This window comes from Papilio xuthus, unplaced genomic scaffold (genome assembly GCF_000836235.2).
Source record: "Papilio xuthus unplaced genomic scaffold, Pxut_1.1 DF824655.1, whole genome shotgun sequence".
In the NCBI taxonomy this organism is placed as follows: Eukaryota; Metazoa; Arthropoda; class Insecta; order Lepidoptera; family Papilionidae; genus Papilio; species Papilio xuthus.
The window spans coordinates 712,944-730,284 of record NW_013533994.1 but is presented as its reverse complement, the minus strand read 5'-3'; the positions used below and the strand labels follow the sequence as shown (position 1 = coordinate 730,284).

Sequence of the window (17,341 nt, the reverse complement as noted above, 5' to 3'; positions counted from 1 at the left end):
CGCTCGCGGCCGCTTTGCAACCTCTGTCTTCGGTCGCGCTCCTCCGAGCATTCCCACAAATTGGGGTTGGAGCGGTTCATCTGCATCTTTCTGTCGGCGAGCAGACGTCGCGTGTCGGGCGCGCGGTACAGATACGCGTCCGCGGCCGATGAGCTTTTGTTTCGCTTCACTTTGGACGCCTTGCTGCAGCCGATGTAGTCGGGCGTGGCGCTCCTCTGCGCGACCGGCTGTTTGGTGTAGTTATGGTGGGGGCTGTTAGTGGCGAGTGCGTGATACTGTACTTTACCGAGAGAAAAGTGGCCGCAGTCCACTGCAGGTGCGATATAAAGGCAGCCGCATGTAACAAAATAGAAAGGTTCAAAGTACCACGTCGAGGCGCATCGTTTAGTCGGTAGTTAAGTTTATTTACAAGTATTAACAGCGCAAATGGAAAAAGAATATTGTAACCGACAACAAATGTTAGTAGCGATTACGTATAACATAAAGTTCGGCTAATCATCATCCGATCTCATCTGTTTCGAATAATACCAAACAAAATTAATAAAAAACACAAAAATTATGACTGAGATTAAAATTAACTGACTATTTTTGCTCGATATAATATATTACTCGCAACTCGTCTCTACGTAGTAGCTATAAAGTATCTACTTATATAAAAACTGGAAATAAAAGACAATGCGTGGTGATTTACACCACGACAGTGACTAGCTACTTTGTACTGTAACAAAATATAAAAATATCTTTTATCATTTGGCACAAATATCTATAACAATATCTATCAGATCTAGAAAGTATATAAGTTAGAAAGCATGCTCACATCATGCACTAGCGATAGATTTAAACCTCATGACACACCGCAGGCGAGCTTGTTAGTACCGATGTGCACACATACACAATACGCAAAGTGTACTTGTAATTACGACACATACTTTAAATATATTAATTTCAACATTCAAACACTAACCACAAATTTGTAACAACGATACATTATTATGAAGCGCTACTTTGTATTAATATAGTTATACATGTATATATAATTTTGTGAGAAACAGATCGTTCACTCTAATAACCAACTGATAATACGGTTTCTTGACTTCGCATGTCTTCTTCTTGTCGACTCGAATATCTCCAGGGGTATATTGGGTACTGCATAATAATTAAAGCTTTGTTAGTAGAAACCTTTTGTATAATGTTAAGCGAATATAAAAATATAAGATAAATAATATTGAAACATATTACAAATTTATTATATTTTAAAGTTATTAAGTCTTAACTTTTCGTCATCAGATAACTGTCTACAAAGATAAAAAAAAACGCATTCCATTCATCACTCCATGACTGAAATTAGTAAACGAGATTGTCTAAATTAATCAAAGAATTCCAAATGTAGGCGCCCTGTCGCAACGGCCCGAAGACATCACACCTAACAGATAACACCACAAAATGAAGGACGTCTAAACAAACGAGCACAATAACAATATCACAGAGTTAATGTTTAGGATTAAGGAGGTTAGTGTACTGACCGGAACTGACGGCGTTCCTACACCGGGCCGAGGTGCAGTAAGCCTCGATCACCTTCAGTATGAGAGCGTCCTCCTCATAGGAGTTGGATTTGCGCTGGTGCGGCGCGTACGGGTGTGTCGGTCCGATGTTCTCCTCAGAGCCCGCACTGAACGACTGCGGCCGCAGCGGAGGCGCGGGACGTAAGCATGTTATACTCCACCCTTACAAAATAACACAGAAATCATATTAAATCGTTGTCATCGTCATAGAAAGTATTTAAGTTTTTAGGCAAGATGGTAAACGGGTAAACTGATAATTTATTACCAATGTCCAATAAAGCGACATCATCTCCGGATTAGATTGAAACAGCACGGCTGAACAAATAGAGAACAACAAAATACTGGAATACTGGACATCCAGCATTCTTAGCTTGTTTGTTAGCGGTATTTGATTATTTCTAGTTAGAATATGTCGATTAGGTTTTTTTTTATTTAACGTTCGTTAACAATTACCTTTGTTTAAATGACAAGCGTCCGTAGTGTCAATAAAGTCGATCGAAGAATATTTCTTTCCAATAGGAGCTTTGTTAGATTTAGCAGGCGATTGGTCGAGAGAGTCGCAAGAGTTGAGTAGCCAGCGCGCGGATTGGTTCTTGTGCTTGCTCTTTTGCGTTTGTTGACTATGTTGTGTGTAGCTTTGGTGATTGTTGAATGAATGTGATCTTTTGTGACTGCTGAGACCCGAAGCCAACTCGTTACTGCTGTCGCTCATGGCCATCTGTCAATTTAAATAATCGTTACTACATCTTTATTGTCGATATAGATTTTACCACACGTTTTAATATACTCTCTAACAAAAAATTACTGCAATTAGACTGTGTTCATACAGCGATTTAAAGCATAGGGATAATACATAATGGCTTCTTGAATCCACGTACTTTTCATACTTCTAACTAGCTACTGTAATATTTTTTCAAACAGTTAGTCCTGTTGTAGTTCTACAGGTAAGAGATATCTCAAGGAAATCGACCAATATTTAAAATTACGTGGCCCCAGATCCATCGCATTCAATGTCTATTTGCAAACAGTTGGTATGACAACTGGTTAATGTGCAAATAGTATTTATTCACGCAACATTATGGGGTAAAACAGTATGTGGTCACAAGCTTTCCATGCATATCTTCGAGTTGTTAGTGTATGACATCTACTTGCAGTGATTTTCAGTTAGTAAGATGAATAAACACAGGCAAGGATGATCGAGTAAAGCACTTCAATATCGGGGGTACTCTAATGACAGCATTAATCTAGTTGTTACGGAACTTAAAACCAGTGATACACAAAACAGTATCTCTTTACAAAAAAATAATCCTTGCCTGAGTCGGTGACCACGGTAATGGGTAATTTGGCTTTCATCCACCAATGGGCGTATAAATCAGAACGGTACACGACGAAGCCGGTCTGAGCCTCGCTCAGCACTTTCTGAGACTTCAGCAGGTCCTCGCTGCGTGATCTAGTCTTCTTTGTGCTGTCGTCTTTCGATTGATTTTCTTTATTAAAAACATCACATTTGCGTAATATATTTTCCCGGGATGGTCTGCTGGATGTTTGCTGTTTTTGTTCCTCAGGTTTCTCCCTGTATATGCGCATATGATAATGCAAACTGGGCTTCGTACGTTCCGTTATATTCAACGTACTCCACTGGCAAGGAACAGGCTGCCTGACATTCTTTGGCATTTCAATGTGGGTGCTCGGTTTACGATATATCCTCGGCGGTACATCCGGTTTTATTTTTATTTCCGGTACGTATCTTTCGATGTTCCTTCTTATAGATGTACGTTTTATTTGAGATGTCGATACTGGAGGATTACCAGCAAATGTAGACGTGACAAATGTATTGGAAGAATCCATTACGTCTAAGCTAGTCTCAGATGTAACACTTGTGACACACGAGGTCCGCGCCGTGGAACCGAAAGGCGACGTACATCTACATTGATCTTCAAAAGCAGCGGCTTCAATTTCTGACAAAGTTAGCTTTCGGTGATTTGCATGGAAATTATGTTGTACGTTTGTCTTGCTTTGGCTATCGGAGTCATTACTGGTGCCACCTGCGCTTGTATATTCAGGCATGTTCAATTCCGGGGAGGCCAAATTGCAACTACCCGCAACACCCGAGTCGGACGATCGAGGGCTGGGGCAAAGTGATCTGTTACAGCATTCACATTTCTTAACAACTTTACGGGTTTCCGACTGAGAACTCATCCTTTGCATGTGAGGATCGTTTTTCTTTACATTTTCAGTTTCAACCATCGACCTAGATATGGACCGGCGAATTTTCTTGTCAGAGTTTAAAGAGTGTTTTCTGAAAGGCACATTTGTATTCAGATTTACACTTAAAACTTTCAAGTCTTCGTCGTTATTACGAAACATAGGGGGCGGATCTATAATGATCGAGCCGACTGGACTCACGCGATCATTTTTGGGCGATGGCGGTTCTAATTCCTGAAGTAAATTTGCCACTGCATTACCGTCATCAATATCGTCACGAGAATACCTTTCTTCTGTAGACTTCCATAACTTTTGAACATTTTCATTCTTAACGCTACGATTTGGAAAACTGCGTCTCGTTGGAATGAAATCTGACTCGTTGTTTGTCATAGTTTCAATTTGTCTATTCTGATCCATATTAACTAAATCTTCACAAGCCATGTACGACCTAACGTCAAAACTAGAATTTTCATTACTATGGGAATGTTGTAAAGCTGAATATGGGACATTTTCAAATCCTGGTGGAATTTGTAAACCGGTCGATGGTAAAGGTAAAAATATATTTTTTGTACAGTCACCTTTTACGAATGGCTGTTGAACATCTAAGTGCATATCTGTGGATGTATCAAAATACCGGACATATCCAAAATTACTTCCACAGCTACCACATGAAGATGAAATAGTTCTGGGACTGGGTGAGTCTAAAGCGTTTTGTCGCATTATTTTTGAGGAGTCATTCATTTCAGCATCAGTGCAACTGGAAGTTGATTGTGTTTCTGTTGTATCACTCTCCTCCCTATCACTATCATCTGAATTTCTATCACTATCGGAGCAATCAGTTTCTGTTCCAATAGTGCCATCATCTTCGATCCTCAATCTTATATGATTTTTATGTCTCCTTCTAACAGGTAATCCTGTTAATTCAAATGCCTTAGCCCAAGGTCTTTCATGCAATAATTTCCTTAACATTTGTCTTGTTATAACTTTTTTTTTAACTAAACGTGCAAAATATTTCGTTAGGGAATAGTACGGCGATGCGGAGGGATAGCTAGGCGGCGGCAATGTCACATGATAGAGACTGCGGCGACTAGTATTGATGCAAGATAATGCCCCTTCTGAAGGAGATCGGGTGAGCTATGTAAGAAATAAAATATATTGCAATATTCATAATCTATTACATAGACATAAAATAAGTAATTATTGCAAAATATAAGCTACTTACTTGTGGCAAAGACTGCGGTTGTCCTGGCTCGTGGGAAGGGCTGCTTGTATTAGAATGTTTCTGCAGCAAACTGACCCAGTTGTCGGCTTCAGCGCGGGTCTGACACACCGCTACTATCGTATCTATCATAGGACCACTTATCTCAAATGCATTTTTTCTTGTATCCGTATCATCGAGTTTACAGACTGTTATACCAGTCAATGGAAGACAACCCTAAAATAAAAATACTTTGTAGCAAATTAGTTTAAGTCCAGTTATTTCAACATTAATTCTAGTCACTGTTACAAAGTTATTTCTAGTTGAGCCAAGACCTTTGCCTTGTAGTTAAAAAAAAACATAGCTCGGAAATATCATTGACACAATTTATGGTCTTATATATTTAAAAGACACTAACATAATCTGGTGAAAACATACTATTTAACACAAAATATACCTCAACAATGGATGTAACTACAAAATACAATTTATGTAAACTTTACAAACCTCATATACAAATGCCGATACTCTTTTGCTAACTGAAAGTAGTAGTAAAGCTGATGGAAAGAGGACAAGGTATCTGTCCTGATGTGAGGGACCCACTGCAACACTTCCCATGTGCAGTACATCTCCCAGTGATGTCAGCTCACCACCCGGCCATCCACGGACTTCACCAGTCACTACTTGAAGCTCTAACTCCTTTTGACGCCGTAAAGCAGCACATCCACTCTAGAACCAGATTTATTGTACTAAGTCATAGAAAATCTGTAAAGTTTGCTTTATATTAGCTAACACCAGACTCTGTCCGCAAACAACTATTTAGTGCCCTGTGTTCTTCCACACTATGTTCTATGAGAAATTTCAGCAAGATCTACGTAGCTGTTATGGAGATACTTTCTAACAAGCATCCATCCATCTATCCAAACAGTAAAATTTATAATATAAGTATGAAGTAAGACTTTAAAGGAACAGATAATTTTAAATTCTATAGTTTATTTCTACAGCCGACTTACTGCAATATCTTTGTAGACTACAGATGCTCTATGTGTGTCCCCCCTATCTGGGTGAGCTTCATGAACATGCCTTGCCAACTCCTGCAGCATGGCCGGGTACTTCCCAAGGCGGCGGAAAGGTTTAGACAAGCCAGCTGTTAACACAAGCACTCCGGGACATACAGCACCTGCATTCTCCATCCATGTGTTTAAACCTTCCCTAAAAGTAATAATGAGTAATTTAAATCAGATAAAAGCAAATACCACATATAACAACAATAATAAATAAATTGTCATACAAATATTATTGTTACAATACACTAACAAAGGTAAGTCAAATATTTTTTAATACTTAAACTCAAACTTTTTAAGATTGTAAGCTAAATAGGCTATACCTACTTATATTTATCAAGTATGCACACAGCTTTAGGATGACCCGCACAATATGTCTGGTGAACAGCTTTGATCTTTGGCGCCCATTGCAGGAACAGTCCTCCCACCCTTTGGTCTGGTCCTGTTTTTGTTGCGCACTCTTCAAGCAGAACTAGGAATTGTTCATGAGTTTGCAAAACTTCATTTATGTTCCCTGTCAGCTGTTTGAACTCGTCTTTAGTTAGCCTATAAAAAACAACACAGTAAAGAAGTTATTTAATTTATTTCTCTCATAATTTAAATATACAACTTTTGCAAAAATTTTGGAGGATATTATGAAATACTAAGACATGTTAACTGAAAAAATATTTAGTTTCAGATGTAAAAGTAAAAAGTGAGTAAATCAAAGTTAAAACTTTACCTGTGAAATATCAAATATATTTTTTCTTAAATACTCACATTTCACTCTTCTCTAAAGGCTGTAAGAAGTTAGTGACAAGGCCTTGCATCTCAGCAACATGAGCTTTCTCCGAATCAATGATGTCTTTCAGAACAACATTTCTAAATGCTTGAATTTCTGATGCTGCCCTGATAGGAGATGTTGTTAGTGAACCTGATGGGTCTAAAATAAAATAAAAAATTTAGGAACCTCCTCTTTTTTGAAAGTGGCTAAAAGTCCATAAGAATACACATATATAATACAGTAAGTTCAACATCACTGATTACAAAATACATCCAAAATTAAAAATTACAAGCCTCATCATTATGGCATTCCTCAAGCGGGCAAAATAATTTGTAATTGTTTGGTAAGAGTTTAATATCAAAAGCTGAACTATCAAACCTTAAATCTGATTACCTATCAATGATCAATAAAAAATGATGCACAAAAAAGACTATGTTGAGACATGAAACTGTGATGTGTTATTATTCTATTTGTAAAATAGACAAATTAGATACCTTTATGCTCGGTAACATAATTACTGGGAAACCATCCTGTTGTTTCGCCAAGTGTGCCTTCCCACCAGCCACCTTCCTCTCTTTGTGTAACTGTGATAATGTCTCCTTTTTTGAAACATAGTTCATCATTGTTTTTTCCTTTAAAGGAATAGATTGCCTTAACCAGGCAGTTTTCAGTTGACATCATTTTTGTACTCCAATACCATGATTTCTGTAAACCTATAATAAAGTTTGCAAATCTTGTCAAATAGTCTTGAGACATTAAATAGAAAATAAATTTCCCTTTTGCACTTATACTATACAATATACACTATTTTAATGCACATACTTTTCATTAGTCATAGCAACCAATTTCTAGAAACTTAACATATACTAAAGAAAAAGAGGAAATGCATTCCATACCAGGGTAGACTATTGCGAAGAGTTAGGAAAAACTATTTGAATTAATGAGAAATGTAACAAAATAACGAAAATACGTATTTAACCATAATAGGCTACAAGTACATAGAGGACAGATGGGAATTTCAGTAAAATTTCTACGTACAAAAAGAATTATAATTATATCCGCTTCTCTCACGGTCTTCCAAAAATAAATATCACAGACTATGATAAAATTAATTTGACATCCCAACAAACGACATAAGACAGATGCAGAACGAAGATAGAAATTGATAGAAATACTACGAAGTAGTTACATACTTCTGGATAGAAATAGAAAGTTAGAATAGAGAACTTAATATTTACATGTATCGAGATCAAAAATATAACAACCCAGTCATGATTGTGAATAGAAAGTGCTAGAAAGCTATAGGCTAAGGTGAACATTTTGTCCTTTTTTACCTACCTAAGCTAGATATTGTTGACTCTGCGACTATGTAGCAGCTGGCTTAATTGTCAGATGTCACTGTCACGTAATATGTTTGGCAAATGACCACTTAAAAATATTAAAATAATGTAAAATAACAATATTTCTTAAATGATGAAGTAAAAGGAAGGTGTTATTGTAATATTTTCACAGCTCTAAGTATAATTTTGGGTTTATAGTCCTTAAGTTTTACCTAAGCCGTAATTTCACTTTAAGTATATTTATAATAGTCTTTGATGGATGTACTTTTGGTATAGCGAATTAGGTGCATCATTATAAATGGAAAGCTACAGTTTTAAAAGAAGGGCATCACATTGCTGCCATCCGATTGTTTTTGCTATAAGAAACAGTTGTCGAAATATGTGACGCTTCCTTATAAATTTAATAATGGACCAAAATCTTGAAGACACTTTATACCAAGCAATATTAATAGAAGATCAGGATGCTATTATTCATCTTATTGCTCGAGGTATCTTAATTTACACACTTATGCATGCAACTTATTTATTTAAATAAATAGAAAATGTATTTGTTACAATCGCGTTTTTTCCTGCCAGGGGCAAATCCAAATAAAGTAACAAGACATGGAAAAACTTGCCTAGGAGAGTCTGCTAAACTTGGCAGTATTAGCATTGTTAAGCTGCTTATTGATGCTACACTGGTTAATAAAACAACATCTCAAGAAAGTATATCAAAGAAGCGTAATATTAAATGTCACAAGAGAAAACTCAAATCCACCAGTCAATACAGTGAAACGATAGTTAAATACAAAAATTACAATGATCGAACATACAGGGAGTGTCAAGTAGAAAAATCTGTTGAAATTGATTCAGAAAATCAAGAGTGTTCAAAATTTGATAAAAATAGAGGCTACTTTGTTTTCATACATAGCGATGGTTCTAGTAGTGATGAAAGTAGGATCAGTCTTAGATCACCAGTCACACCACCAGCTTTGCCGCTATCTCCTCAGATTGACCTGGAGTGGGATGAAGATATTGGAAATGTTGCACCAACCACCACTGAGGATGAAACATGGTCTTCAATGTACAAGTAAATTTCAAATTACATACTTTTATACCATAAATATACATTTAGAACAATTACAAAAGTAAACAAAGGTGGACTAAGAAAAAACTCATTTCTCATTTTTGCCTGCACTGGATTTTCTGTGATTTTCAATTTCCACATGTATACAAACACTATTGGGTCTTACAGTTACATTTATAAATGTGTTGATGTGTTGATGTGTTTGTATTTCGTTTTGCAGATGGTATGCTGCTATATTGGAGTGTACCGGTGCAGCTTTAGCTTCTGCATCAGTGGTAACAAATGGTATTGATCAACAAGATGCATTTATGAGAACAGCTTTACATTATGCTGTAGAACAGGGCAATGTTGCTATAGTAAAGTTATTTATAGATGCAGGTAAGTGAAGATTATCCTCCAGTTATGGAACTGTTGTCTGGGTGATATTATTTTTATTTTATTTACTATGTCACATCCATTTAAATAGTATTTTATGTGTATATTTGTAATAATTACACAAGTGGATTAAAAGAGAGAAATATTTGGGATATATGGATGTACTTGATTATATAGGCCTCATGCCTCTATTATGACATTAATAAATCTTATATAAATTGGCAAAAATAAATTATATTCTCCTAAATCTGTCTGATAACTTTTGTTCATGCATTTTTTAATGTATTTTTAGGGTGTAAAGTTGAAATTACTGCCAGTGATGGTTTAACACCATTGCATATAGCTGTTATGAAGAATCAACCAGAAATCACTAAATTGTTACTAGGAGCTGGAAGTAATGTTAACTATAAGACACATGAAAAGATGACACCGTTACATTTTGCAGCGTCTCGAGGGTTCATTGAACTGGTACTTTGATTTTCACTTTGTCACCTTAGATATATACATAATGGATATATTTTTTATGTAGATATAACAAATGATGGTAAGTTCTACACCAACTTTAATATTCAGTGTTAAGTTACACCTAAAGCAGTAATATTTTTAAGTTAGTTTATAATGCAGTTAAACCTAGATACTCGAGAGTCCAAGGGACCCAGGTTTCTTGTGTTTCTAGGTTTTGACTGTAATTCAATTAAAAAATTCAAAGTAATTAAGTAACATATTGTCTTGTTGCAGGTACAGATATTGGTGGCTAATGGAGCTTATATTGAGGCGAGAGACACGAATGATCGGACAGCATTATATTTAGCATCAGGACGAGGTCATGCAGATGTTGTGGCATTCCTTGCATCAATGGGATCAAATGTTAATGGGGAAGAAATACATGGTAAATATTACCATTAACAATAATGTAATGGATATTAAGACATAAACATATAATTATCAATATTTGTTAGTTCAATGTTTTTTTTATATTATAAGATGGCAAACGAGCAAGCCGCCACCTTATTCGCCCAAATGGCGAAGCAACCGCAGACCATAGACATCATCAATTGCAGATGTGTTGCCTTACTGTAATCAACATAAGAGGGGACGCACAGAAGGAGAATACTTCTCCTTATACATCACTTCCTCTGTCAAATCTTTCCTTCCCATCTTATCCTCATAAGAAAAGCGTGGGAAGAGAAGGGGGACTAATTTTAAGTCTCCAAAGAAATGACATATGTGCATCTTCAGTCATACATTTCAGGTTATACACCATTATGTGAAGCTGTTTGGCAGAGATATACTGACGTTGTTGAAGTATTATTAAAAGCTGGTGCTCGAATAACTCATTGCCATAAATTATTGCACAATGCTATCATACAGCGTCAGGTATTATTCTTTAAAGTAAATAAAAAATGAGTAAATTGGAAATTTAATGTTCTAATTTAAGAACTATTTACAGGAGGAAATTGTGAGAATGTTATCTAACTTAGGAGGAGGGATAAACTTGCATAATGACAATGGAGATACGCCTTTACTGTTAGCAGTACGTCTATCACAGCCAAACATAGCATATTTATTACTACGAAAAGGTAACTAAACACCGAAAAATTGATTTAATAATTGTGTGAAACGATAATGCTACTTTTTATATTTTATTTATTTTCAGGAGCGAATGTTAACGGTACTAATAGTATAACAGGTGCAAATGCACTTCATATAGCGGTTGAAAATATCGAGAATTCTAAAGATTTCGAAGATATGCTTGTGTGTTTGACAGAACACAATATTGATATGAATGCAACAGCACTAACAGGCGACACTGCACTCAACAGAGCTTTACTTTTACAAAAGTATGATTATAATTACAGACCTATACAGCCTTTTTTCAAATTTCTTTGAAAAAATCAATTTATGAAATTCATTTTTGTTATTCCAGAGATTTTGCCGCTGTGTTGCTTATAAGATATGGAGCTGGTGTTAATGCTTGCGATCTTCACTCATGTGGTTTGGACAATTTATCTATAGCTAGTAGAAGAAAATCATACCGGTTAGCCTCAATGTTAATAAAAGCTGGACATCACATGACTGCACCGGAGTCGGGCTCAGTGAACAATCCTAAATCAGGGAATACAGCTAAATGGGTATTAAATGCATGCAAAGAACCGTTGTGCCTCTCTGATATTTGTAGGATAAAAATCCGACGATTATGTCGTAATTCGAATTTACGTGCTTTTGTCTCTGGACTACCATTACCAAAGAGTTTAAAAAGGTTCCTTATGATGGAAGATGAATGTGCACATATATTAAGTCATGTTTAACTTAGTTAAGTGATAGAAAGAAACTTGGTAAGGTATCAAAAACAAGGAATTTTGTTGTAAGTACTAAAACACATTGTCCGTTTTTAATTTTTATTATAATAACAAATACATAAAGATTCAATATGTAGTACAAAGGTGTACATTAGTGGAAAATATAAAACTTTAGAGAATGAAAATCTATTCTTAGTGATATATTAAAATAAATGATTTCTTATAATAGTTTCCTATAGAGGTGTCTAATTTATTTAGATTTAAAATGTATCAATATTTATCATGATTATGACTATAATGTTGTAACAAAATATAACACTAGAACAAATATAGAAACTTGATCTCAAAATGTTTTTTTATTAACATGTCCCCTTATATTAAATCACAAATATATTATTTTATATAAAGCAATACTACACAAATTTATAAAATAACATAATAATGCCAAACTCATCCGAATACAATTGGCCCATTTTCATAATCAGACTCTCTTTCAAAAATATTGTCAAAAAATGTAAAAAAAAAACAAGAAAACTTAAAATATACGAGTGCAAAATAATAATGTTATGTATATAGATTATCAAAACAGGCCAATTAAATCTACTTTAACACAATACATACAGTGATATGTAACAATAAATAGTTTACATCTTTGGTTTTTAATTACAAATTGACAAATGCTGAAAACTTGTGTGAAATTATACTAAATACTTTTCCTTTTAAATACATAGAAAAAGCATAAGATAGTGGAAGTAAATGCTATATCTTATTAATTTCCTATTTGTCAAGATAATATCATTCAACATATGCAAATTAAAGATAAAAAAATTTAAGACTTAATATTATTCAAGAATTACTGTAATATTTGACAATAACCAACGATTTAAACCAAATCATCATATTTATACGTATTAGGTGTTTATAACAAAACATATTATGGGAAATGTTGAAGATGATTTTTAAAAAGTTTCCGGAAGACTATGGCATTTATAGTAAGAAATGATAGGCTTCGTAATTAGTTGAGTGAATGCAAGACTGTTAATTGTATATATTATCCTTCTTATTGTTAGTTTTACTAATCATAACATGTCAGAGTTAACATAAAGAGGGATCTGGTAAATTACCTTTATTATCTCGTATATTATTTATATGAGGGCAAGCATCTGTTAGTGTTTTAATTAAGTCATATCTTTTGTTCTGAATAGCTTTATGAAGTGCTGTCTGTCCATCAATATCTTGTTTGTCAACACGAGCTCCATTTTTTATAAGAAATTGTACTGTAGTTATCTTTCCTGAAATTAAATATACATATATATAAAATGGTAACCATAATTTGGCAGTATTCACACATATATACACATACAGTACCACTAAGACTATGTAACTTTAATATGTAAATTGTAATAACACTGAATATGTTTAGCACAATTATTTGTTGCATTAATAAAGTTGACATATTTAATAAGAAGAAAAAATACATTTTTTAAATTTCAATAAATATGTTGAAAAGAGTGCTTGGTATATAAGTAAGAAAAATAGTTACCTGCCGCTGCAGCTTTGTGTAGCGGTGTTGCCTTACCACTACGGGTTTCTGCATCTATGATTGCACCATTTCTTAACAGGATGTCACAAATATTGACATGTCCACCACGGGCTGCATAATGTAGTGGACTATAGCCAGCATTGTCCACTGTATTAACTATTTCTCGGGCTTCCCTAGCTTTATTTATCAACATACTAACTTTCTCTTCATCCCCACTAAAAGCTAATTATAAAATTTAATAATAATAACAGTAATGTTCTATACAAGAAATAGATATGGAATTAAAATTACCTGCATTCCATAATCCTCGTTCCCAATCCATTTCAGAAATAGTCTGACAAACAGAATTATTGGTATTTTTGACAGAACAGTTGGCATGATTACATTCAGTATTATGATCCATTATGACAAAATGAATTGAGTGATGTTTTAAAATGAAAAGAAGTTGATGAACAAATTAGATGTCTCTTTGTAATGTCCAAGTTATTTCTGTTTCTCCGGTGCTGGAAATAATCTTGTATCCCAACTGACCTAAGGCGTTGAGTGAATTGAGCACATTGGTTTTTATAGTGACACCATTCACAACTCCAACTCCTGAGCCGGGAAACTTGGAAGTTAATGCTTTTATTTCTTCTTGTCCTAGACCAAACACAGAGCTGTCATTGGCATACAAGGAACCTTTAACAGCAATATAAACTACACCATCTTCAGACAGAACATTACTCAAATTGGTTGTAGATGGACTCTGACTTCCTTTTGTATCCATTTTATAAAGAAAATGCACACAAAATAAAAATTTGTAAATAAGAATAAAATCTTAAACCTCGTCGTCTTTATTTGAGTGTTGATAATTGCTCAAGTGCATAGCCTCTTTACTGAAGTTAGTAATGTTGTCCTGTTCTACAACAATTGAAGGTTCTGGCTCAGAAAACTCTTTTCTCATAGTCCACATATACTCATTATAATCCTGCTTCACTGCTGTTGAGCTGGAGGCAACAACTTTGTAGCCCAATACCTGTAAAACAACAAGAATTAAATCACACATATTCTTTGTTACAGATAACTGTACTGTAGATATGTGAATCACTCACTTCTAGAGCACTGAGAATGACGCAAGGGTGTTGTAGATAAACGATGGTGGAGTCGTCGCAATATCCTCCACATGCGAATCTTTTTAATTGTTCTATATCTCCGGCTACGTACAAATGGTTTCAATATCAAAAACTAGACACTACTAATTGAAATATAACACGTAATAATCCTTAAAATGAGAACAGAGAAATGAAAACATATATTTACGTAGTTACAATAACGCTGACAAAGTCATTCAATTATTCTGTCTCTCATTTTTAGTATAATCAGATAAACACATATCTTTATCAACAACTACCTTTTAAGCCGGATACTAAAACTCTCCAAGGGTTTTTGTGCCCGTATGATGCTAGATTACCTCTAATCAAAATGTAGGGCATTGATTACGGATATTTTCACTTATTTTGTATAGGACAGAGAAGAGATTTTAAGAGTTTACTTACAACAAAATGAAAGAAAAAAACAATTTTAAATACGCACAATTGTATTAAAATCGAATCCTTGTTCTTATGCTTCTGATAATGACACTAATTATTTGATTACCAATATCGATATCGAAATTTCAAAACGTATTGCTGGGGGCTAGGGATGTGCATCATCATATTTTTATGAATGATTTCTCGATTTGCTCGTATTTGGAACATCGAAATCGTAGCTTAGGATATCATATCACATCGTACACTGGATAGAAAATCTAGAAGTAGGATTCACGAAAATAAATACAATAAACATGCTTTTATATATAATCATAGGTATGACAAATGCCCCGGTAGGTAAAATTGAAATATTTATTGCCAAGGTCATTGGTAAGAGTGCTTGGAATCAATACTTAATATTGTATGTACTGACGGCTTTACAGAAGAAACTCGATTCCACGGCTCGATTTAAATCGGTAGTCAGTTTCGTTATGTGTAGATTGGTATAATCGTTAATCGAATCTTCGAAAAAAAAGATTTTGTTTTCATATAATTGCAGGTTTTCATGATATAGTTCGACAAGAATTTCATGATAGTCGGAAAATATGAGAATTAACAATGTCATCCTAACTGTGTCTTATTTTGAGCAATGAACATCAGCTGCACGGCCTAAGTTGCCATTTTCATAATTTTGAAATTCCATAAACATTTCACGCACGATGTTATGACACATAGGTTAATTTGCTAATGTGTTTGGATCTATCAATTTTAAGGGTACGCGTCCATTGGCAGCGCCAAACGAACCACGCGCACGTATAAACTGATTTGCTTTATCTTGCGATGGGGGCTGCGCGGAGAATGGGCGCAGCGCTATGTCAAATCATATAAAGCAAACTAAAATCCGTTGCGGGCCGTGCGTGCGGTACGAAAAGCACGGATCACATTTAATCTCCATAACATAAAATGGCCATAAGATCCTTGTGGGACTATAGAAAATATTAGATGTTTTGTTCTTTTATTGAAAAAGAAATCTTTTCTCTTATGTGAATTTCACTGTTATATCTATCCATGTTTTAAACGACTACACTTAGATACTATACATAATGCGTGGGTGTTTCTGCTTTTGTTTTTGTTTTATTGATTGGCATAGTAAAAGCAAATGTTGGTGTAATTTAGTGTAATGAATCAAATAAAATCAAAAATTATCGGCCGTTATCGTGTGCCCGTAATTGACGCAATGAAATGTGAAAACAATAAGAGCTATAAAATGCAACAAATTGTCCATAAAACTAAATGCATTTCGTTAATATATCAAGCCCACTCAACAAACTAACAAGTATGCGATGTATTTATATCTACTCGGAACAGAAGCTCAGTTTTTAGCACTTGAGTTATTCTATTATACAGTGGAAATTAACACATAGGTTTAGGAATACAGGAAAAACGGATTTAACTGTTTTAAATACACATGTTTACGCTTCAATTTTTATGAAAAAATTAATACTCAAAGTACGTTTTAATTACTCGACGAACTCTCTTAATATCTTTGTAAATCTATAATAACATGTAGCTAGATTTCTTATAGCTCAGTGCTATAGGGTTGAATTCAATAAAGGTCCAATCGGACCCTTATTGAATTCCCTTTTCCTCTACGCCGTTCAGAAGTCTAGACGTATCATGAAAACTTTGTTAATTCTCGGCCCGAAACAATATTGCGAAAATACGCATATAAAACAAAAGGATTTAAAAGGGTTCCAGTCTATCTGAAGTCGGAATTTTCAATTAGGACACTTGTACATAAATTAGACCTAATCTGACGCATTCTTGTGATCGTTTTTTTATAAAACGACATAGTTCTAAAGGTTACGCGCCATTTTATTAACACTCTGGGCAATAACATTTTTTGCTCCGTCAACCTATGCTGTCATATCATTGTAATCAAGATTCGACGACAAAGTAATTGCCAGTCATCTTATGTCTAACATTTTACTCTGCTATTTTACTTATCTCAGCCGCTGAGTGATGTGACATCATCCTAACAGTTTGGAGTTAGGTCATATCACTATCATTTACTTTACATTTACTTTCTACTTAAAAAATATCAAAATGTTCAACAGATCTAGAAATCTGGAAAATGTATTTTTATCCGAGGAGTATAACGACAATTATGGCCCTTCCAGTGAATTTCAATAAAACAGATGTTTACTCAAACGCATAAAATATGAATATTATGTATTTGTAAGGGTTAAAAATTTAATAATTACAAGTTAGTAATTTCATCGTTTTGGATTTTCCTCGTACATAAAATCCTTCTCAATCCTCCTCAAATAAAATCATAATAAAGTAAAACTGTACCGCTTTTTTAGGTTAATTACTGGCTAAATGTAGTAATCAATTAAAATTAAAAAAAATCTATT

At 34.6% G+C, this 17,341-nt stretch overlaps 4 protein-coding genes across 5 annotated transcripts in view; 1 reads left to right on the top strand and 3 right to left on the bottom strand.

Annotated features, from left to right (window-relative positions):
- RtGEF (Rho-type guanine nucleotide exchange factor) overlaps window positions 1-7,692 on the bottom strand; it is an 8,320-nt gene extending 628 nt beyond the window's left edge. Inside the window, exons 1-10 of the mRNA XM_013325515.1 lie at window positions 7,615-7,692; window positions 7,287-7,505; window positions 6,789-6,951; window positions 6,357-6,575; window positions 5,979-6,177; window positions 5,473-5,694; window positions 4,990-5,202; window positions 2,016-2,280; window positions 1,524-1,724; window positions 4-310 (exon numbers count right to left, since the gene is read on the bottom strand). Of these exons, the coding sequence (XP_013180969.1) occupies window positions 4-310; window positions 1,524-1,724; window positions 2,016-2,280; window positions 4,990-5,202; window positions 5,473-5,694; window positions 5,979-6,177; window positions 6,357-6,575; window positions 6,789-6,951; window positions 7,287-7,505; window positions 7,615-7,621 (2,015 nt within the window). The 5' untranslated portion in view covers window positions 7,622-7,692. The remainder of the gene's footprint in view (window positions 1-3; window positions 311-1,523; window positions 1,725-2,015; window positions 2,281-4,989; window positions 5,203-5,472; window positions 5,695-5,978; window positions 6,178-6,356; window positions 6,576-6,788; window positions 6,952-7,286; window positions 7,506-7,614) is intronic.
- A 510-nt stretch (window positions 7,693-8,202) lies between these two features.
- Window positions 8,203-12,033, top strand: LOC106127617 (ankyrin repeat, PH and SEC7 domain containing protein secG). Its single transcript, XM_013325750.1, has 9 exons — window positions 8,203-8,620; window positions 8,709-9,201; window positions 9,419-9,576; window positions 9,866-10,041; window positions 10,312-10,462; window positions 10,826-10,950; window positions 11,024-11,153; window positions 11,231-11,414; window positions 11,501-12,033. Exons 1-9 carry the CDS (start codon window positions 8,539-8,541, stop codon window positions 11,880-11,882), a joined length of 1,881 nt encoding a protein of 626 aa, XP_013181204.1. The 5' UTR covers window positions 8,203-8,538; the 3' UTR covers window positions 11,883-12,033.
- Window positions 12,034-12,763: 730 nt separating this feature from the next.
- Window positions 12,764-14,048, bottom strand: LOC106127618 (ankyrin repeat domain-containing protein 39). Its single transcript, XM_013325751.1, has 3 exons — window positions 13,708-14,048; window positions 13,417-13,638; window positions 12,764-13,165 (listed from the first exon to the last, which is right to left on the bottom strand). Exons 1-3 carry the CDS (start codon window positions 13,817-13,819, stop codon window positions 12,969-12,971), a joined length of 531 nt encoding a protein of 176 aa, XP_013181205.1. The 5' UTR covers window positions 13,820-14,048; the 3' UTR covers window positions 12,764-12,968.
- On the bottom strand, window positions 13,943-14,982 carry LOC106127619 (uncharacterized). Of its 2 annotated transcripts, XM_013325752.1 has the most exons (4): window positions 14,807-14,982; window positions 14,508-14,611; window positions 14,240-14,431; window positions 13,943-14,055 (listed from the first exon to the last, which is right to left on the bottom strand). In XM_013325752.1, exons 1-4 carry the CDS (start codon window positions 14,886-14,888, stop codon window positions 14,041-14,043), a joined length of 393 nt encoding a protein of 130 aa, XP_013181206.1. In that variant the 5' UTR covers window positions 14,889-14,982; the 3' UTR covers window positions 13,943-14,040. The 2 variants fall into 2 exon arrangements, with proteins under 2 accessions (XP_013181206.1, XP_013181207.1); XM_013325753.1 differs by lacking the exon at window positions 13,943-14,055 and having other exon boundaries at window positions 14,148-14,431.
- Window positions 14,983-17,341: the final 2,359 nt, after the last annotated feature.